We start from the raw sequence: 6,512 nt of genomic DNA, 5'->3' as shown, positions 1-6,512 counted from the left end.
GCCATCGAACTCCAAATCCCGAAGCATCGATGACCTCTAGCAAGTATAGCCAGTTTACTGAGTCAAAAGCTTTTGCTATGTCTAATTTCATGAATAGTGAGGCTTTCTTTTTTCCTTTGCAATTCATGTATCACACCTTGCAAATAGATGAAGTTGTCATGAATGCATCTTATTTTGATAAACGCATTTTGACTCCTGGACACGATATCATTTAGGCATGGCACTAACCCATTTGCAAGCAACTTTGAAATGACTTTAGAGATGCTGTTGATAAGGTTTATGGGTCTATAGACTGATACCTTAGTTACATATGTCTTTTTAGGTATCAAAGCAACTTTGAAACAAGCCAGAGGGCATGTTGCCCCAGCCTGCAGTGCAACCGGAATGAGATGCGGCCGTACCAGGTGTACCAATGCGTCGATCTCGGCGGTAGGAGCCCCGTCCGGTGTCCGCGACAAATGGAGGGCCGCTGCACTGACATGGTCAAGTTCCCATCGTTCTAGAGCAAATGACATGTGACATGCAATGTGCGGGTGTCAAGACGCGTGTGTTTGCCGTTCTCTTCATCGATCGTCCATCCTCACCTTTTGTATGGACTATGGAGTCGGTAGTAGTAGAACTAGTAGTCTTGTGAGTGGATGGCCTTGCCTAGTTGTGTTGATTTTTTGCTTTTAGTTGTTGTCCATGTTAGGGCTAGTGTGATGTGACTCTACTAGGGGTAAGAGCAGCTTCAACAATTAAAGCTACCTGCTAATTTCTGTATCTATATGTCACTTCTACGTCAATAAGAGATAGCACAACGTGGGAGCATGCGTGAGATCGGCGGGCATGGGAACGCTGCAAACGGCTAGTGTGGGACGTGGGTATGAGAACACGTACTAGACTAGCGCGTGCAGTCAGGCTAGTACTCACCTATCTCTTCTCCCTCTCTCCTCCATATTAGCAAAGAAAACGATATGGACTGCCAAAGCTAGTGAGCTATTTTTCAGTTGCTTATAACACAAACAACTTTGAGTTGATCTATATCATTGTAGGATGAGCATTGCATGGCCATCCTCTTTTTTCTTCATCAGGTTGTTTTCTTCATTGAGTTCTTCTCCACCGCAATGTGCTCCCCTGCCCCACCAGCCCCCTCACGTATGCGACGACGTCCTAGCCACTAGATCCACACCCATGACCCCACCGCATTAACCTCTCCGTTTTAGAGCTCCCTTACCCAGCACCGACCCATTCGACAATCCTTCGCCGCCCGTGGCACCTCGCCACTGCACCCCTACGCCCACCTCCTTCGCTGGGTCGTCTTTACTCCTTATGAGCTCTTCTAAGCCCGGCAACAAAGAAAGCCCCACTCCCTTCCAAAATCAACCTCCGCTGTCAATCCTGTTGTGTTCACACAGTCATGCATTGCTTAAATAAATGGCAGAGCTCCCGCGCAGAGCGTGACTTTCGAAATCAGAAGCATTTGCTTGTGTTGATCTCAAACCGAGCCGAGTTGTCATTTCGGCACAAGAGAATGCAGTTGTTTTCAGGAATTTCCGGTTGTGTGGTACCGATCTCGCTAAGATTCAGAATGCCATCGGCTGTTCCGTCCAACATCCACTAGGAATGCTACAAAGGAATGTTGGGCGTGCAGCGCTACAAAATTGGAGCCAAGCGCCCATACCTGATACCAAACGACGGCCAATTCTTCATCAGGTTCATCAGTTCAGCGCTGCCGCTGTTGGCTGATGCTGCACGTACGCGATGCCCTTGTCGATGCTCGCCTTGAGCTGCGGCTTCAGGGCCTCCAGCGCGCGCGCCTCGTAGTCCGAGAGGCCCCTGAGCTCCGAGCCCACCACCTCCTCCACGCCGTCCCTCCCGAGCTTCACCCTGGACGCGAAGAACGGGAGCTCCGTCACCTGGGACTGCACGTACGAGCACTCGTACACGTCGGCGTCTCCGTCGAGGCCACGCAGCGATGCATCCACGAACCGGGCCGCTGCGTACGCCATGGACAGCGTCGCGGAGCCCGCGCCGGCCTTGGCCTCCACCACCTCGGTGCCGGCGTTCTGGATCCTCGCGGTGAGCTCCTCGGCCTCCTCGTCCGTGAACGACGTCTTGGGCCTCGCCTTCGACAGCAGCGGCAGGATCGTGGCCCTCGCGTGGCCGCCGACGACCGGCACGTCAACGTCGGCGAGCGGGAGGCTCTTACTCGCCGCGACGAACGCGTTGGCGCGGACGACGTCGAGGGTCGTGACGCCGAAGAGCTTCCTCGGGTCGTACACACCCTTCTGCTTCAGGACCTCGGCTGCGATCGGGACGGTGGAGTTCACCGGGTTGCTGATGATGTGGATGAGTGCCCCCGGAGCGTTGTCCGCCACCGCCTCCACGAGCTCCTTGACGATGCCCGCGTTGATGCCGAAGAGGTCGTCCCGCGTCATGCCGGGCTTCCGGGGTACGCCGGCGGGGATGACGACGACGTCCACGCCGGCCAAGCTGCCGGCGAGCTCATCCTTGCCAGTGAAGCCGGCGACCTGCGCCGGTGTGTTGCAGTGGCTGAGATCGGTAGTGACACCCTTGACGTTTGCAATGTCGTACAGGTGCAGCGCCGAGACGAGTGGAGACATCTTGATCAGGAGGGAGAGCGGCTGCCCGATCCCACCCGCCGCGCCGAGGATGGCCACCTTGTAGCTGCCGGCCTGCGCGACGACGGCCCGGTTTGCGGCGCGCGGCCTTGGCACTCTCGATCTCAGATTGACAGCGTGCCAGTGGGAGCTGGAACCACTGAATTGTTGTGCATTGAAGGTACTGGCTCCAAGGCGGGGCTGCTTTTTGCGAGGAACTGAAGCCAAGGATGATGTTGCAATCGCAGTCGCTGCCATTTCTTAGGGTCTGTATAAACAATGCAGCAAAATTCAATTGTTAAGATGAGAAGAATTAGTACTAGAATTGAGAAATTAGTAGCACAGATACCACAGTGCTTTTGCTGCACAACCGAAATCAGAAGATCAGTGCTTGGCCACTCCCAGATTTCAGTGTAAATAACACTGCCCAAGAGAAATGCAAATACAGAAAAATATATAATCAAATGGGCAGGATTCGACTGCGATTAATACATCTCTAAAACAGATGTTCCAATCAAAATAAGAGCAAAATGACGCGCCGCCGTAGCCATCCGAGTTCGCGCGAGTCCTCCTACTATTTTTTTTAAGGATTTATAAAATTAGTTTCACTTCATTTAGAGTTTTATTACTTTTTCTATAACTTTTACAAAGTTCACAAGCATAAAATGAATATTTTAAAAAAAAATCAATACAATTAACTTTGTCATGTCTACTATTATTTTTCTTACACAAGGCATCATTTAAATCACCATAAAAAATGAGTTAAGAAGGCAAATTGCACCAATTTAAATAGTAAAAAAGTGAGATAATCTGATTTTACGGTTTAGGAGACAAACAGACTTGAGTAATAATCGAGAAAGACAATATAGAATTTTTTTTCTTTTTTTTACCGGAGCTAGCCTGATGTCTGGCGAGCGAGACCTTCAAAGAAACCAGACCCACTTGCGGACAACTATCGCAACTTAGATTTGGCCCACCCAAATCATGACCTAAATTCGACCCACCCAGTCAACAACCGCGATCCAATTTCGGCCCAACAGGTTTGGATCGCGGTTAATAATCGCACTCCAAATTAGACCTGCCCAGATTTGGATCGCAGATAACTCCCGCGATTCGGATTCAGCTTGCAGACCAGCTGGCGACCTAGCAATACAAGCAGCGACTGACGCCACTGAGTAGGAGTGCTCGCCCGCCCTGACAGCTAGCGACCCGCCACCGCCGGCACGGCATGGACGCCAATGCTGGCTGTAGCAAGGCAAGGCATACGCGCCACGCCGCACACGCTCGTCACCATGCCTCCGACGACCCCTCGACATCGCACGCCGCTGGGAGGAAGCGGCCACGTCCGAGCCGCTCATCTTGTCGCCCTCCAACCGAGCAATGACGCCACCTTTTGAGTCGTCCTCGTCCCGCACATGTGTGATGGTGATATGTTCTAAGATAATTATATTGGCGATTATATTGTGTTTATATTTATGAATTTTTGAATAATATCTTATTTCAAGAATTATTGACATTTACATTGATTATCAAATATGTGACTGTTTTGTGAAACTATTTTTAATATGATGTTATTCTAAATTGATTTCTAATTCATGTAAAGCCATCACATGTATTGATTGATAATCACGTCCTACAGATTATAGTTATAGAGATACTGAATTAATAATGTAAATATTTAAGTTAGGGAACATGATGTTATGTAGATCTACTTAAGATATTATTAGGATTGTTATTTATAATATGACATAAGTTTTATCTTAAATGGTGTAACTGCATGATCTTTAAATATGGGATTATTATTGATTTATAGAATATGTAGTGACATACTTTAGAGCTGTCAAATGCTATTTTGTAACTAGATAGTTATAAATGTAGTTTTCAGATTTATCATAAAATAGTTCGTAAGATATAAGCGATCAAGATGAATTTTACCCCTCTTTTATAACGAGAGAGATGTCTCTGAACCCCTCGAGGTAGTTGGATTGAGAAAGTACATAACAATGCTAGTATATGATTAAAGAATTAATCATGATGAATCCACTACTTAATCAAGTGAATAGTTGAGTTATCCTAAGTGTGGCACGTATCTCGTCTTAAATTTGACTGATATCTTGAGGCAAAAAGATCAGTGCATATGTATATCAAAGTTTAACCAATAAGATTTTTGTGTGTATTTAGAAGTCAATATGTTTCGCTAGGAATCGCTATCTGTTATTGATTTTGGTTCGAAAAGAGTTTTCGGATTGTAGTCATTTGTACATGAACCTAACGAGTCACACATTTAATGAGTTGGAATAAAACATACGAATTAGATTTGTATATGGGTTTGATTAAATTGTTATCCATAAGAAGCTGGAGTTCTAAAGTGTTTACAACGTAGAAGTCTATTAACGAGCTCTATATAAGATGAGGTGTAGAATGAGGTAAGAGTGAGCGACTCTAAAACCCTAACCGTAACCCTCCACATGCTCTTAAAAACCCTAGCCATACGTACAGTGCTAGCACACCAGTGCACGGGGATCCTACCTAGTACGTGTGGATATCGCAGAGACGCTGCTACTATTATGGTGCTGGTCTCCTCGACGTAAAGATTGTGACGTCACTGCTCGGTTGGTCGAGAACTTATTCGGCTGGTCAACATACCTACTTGGTGTTAGTCGCAAAGCACGACGTGGTCACTCGGAACTGATCGAGGAACACGATGCAACCACTCAGAACTGGTAAAGAACTCAATGCCCCTGTTCAGAGCTGATCGAGAAACTAGTCGAGGAGCACGACTACCTATATGGAACAGGTCGTGGAGCTGATCGTGAAACATGATATGCATGATATTAAATTGGTCTACTCTAACTCTTCTCTCGCTACGCTATATATATAACGATATAAGATCTTCTACCCATAATTTCATAGATACATATGATAATTTTTTAAAAATTAATGTAGCCTAAGCGTTCCCTTACACTGTGCGCGTTCAAGCAGGAGCGGTAGGACCCCAAAGGCCCTCCTCTCTTTTCCCTTCCACCTCCCATTGCCGCAGCGCCGCCGTCGAGACTTCGTCGCCGCGCCAATCTCAAACACCCAAATGCCACCCCCATCCTCTTCCAAAATTCACCGTCTACACTAACTATCCGGCTATTCCCCCAAATTAGCTCCACACCCACCCTCTCTGCACCATTGCGATCCGATCTAACCATCTTCCGCGAGAACTCACCGACGGGAAGCCACCGACGACGGGCCGCTCGGCTCGGTCGCCGCCCATACACGTCCACTGGCTGACCGGCAGCCCTCTCCGCGTCATCATTTCCCACCCAAAGAACACCAGCCGATGCCCCATGTCTTACTAATGGTCACTGAGCCCCTACGCTATGATCAACGGCCGCCGGCCATTGCCGCCTCCACTCCGCCTGACTCTTCGCGCAGCATCCGCCCGCACCCAGAGCTTCGCCTCCGGGCTCCGGCCATATTTCACGCGAGGAGCAGACATATACGTGGACAGAGAGAAATAGAGAATTAAACGGGAGACGAAGGAAGAGGGGAGCACCTGACGGGAGAACACGAGCGGTAGAGATGGAACCGACGGCCAGTGGCTGCTGCCCGCGGCGCGAGGGAGAAGGCCAGCACCAGCACCACCACAGCCGAGTGGTGTAGTGAAGCCTCGGTTCGGGCCGTTTTGCTGAGCTCGCGAGAGCCCACCAAAGCCAGAAATCTTCAGGAGAGGGTGATACGTGTGGCTGTAGATTTCCTAGCAGAAATTTTGATGTAGAAACATCTGGGAAGCTCACTATCTCCTGCGACCCAAGAAAAGGTAATACACTTTGAGTGCCCAAACAGTAGAGCTGCACAAATCTTAAACGGTAAATACTCTGTGAGCATAGGGTCAAATGCCTACCACTGCTGTCAGCTGTT

The 6,512-nt window shown here is 48.5% G+C and overlaps 1 protein-coding gene across 1 annotated transcript; it reads right to left on the bottom strand.

The window, feature by feature from the left end:
- Window positions 1–1,444: 1,444 nt before the first annotated feature.
- Window positions 1,445–6,306, bottom strand: LOC133893145 (malate dehydrogenase, chloroplastic-like). The gene is made up of 2 exons (XM_062334111.1): window positions 6,148–6,306; window positions 1,445–2,871 (listed from the first exon to the last, which is right to left on the bottom strand). Exon 2 carries the CDS (start codon window positions 2,859–2,861, stop codon window positions 1,701–1,703), a length of 1,161 nt encoding a protein of 386 aa, XP_062190095.1. The 5' UTR covers window positions 2,862–2,871; window positions 6,148–6,306; the 3' UTR covers window positions 1,445–1,700.
- Between the last annotated feature and the right edge of the window lie 206 nt (window positions 6,307–6,512).

Source organism: Phragmites australis, chromosome 15, assembly GCF_958298935.1.
Source record: "Phragmites australis chromosome 15, lpPhrAust1.1, whole genome shotgun sequence".
Taxonomy (NCBI): domain Eukaryota; kingdom Viridiplantae; phylum Streptophyta; class Magnoliopsida; order Poales; family Poaceae; genus Phragmites; species Phragmites australis.
This window is presented reverse-complemented; position numbering and strand designations above follow the sequence as displayed.

What these genes read in the sequence shown, in the direction of transcription:
- LOC133893145 (XM_062334111.1), bottom strand. Translation starts at nt 2,861, where the DNA reads ATGGCAGCGACTGCGATTGCAACATCATCCTTGGCTTCAGTTCCTCGC.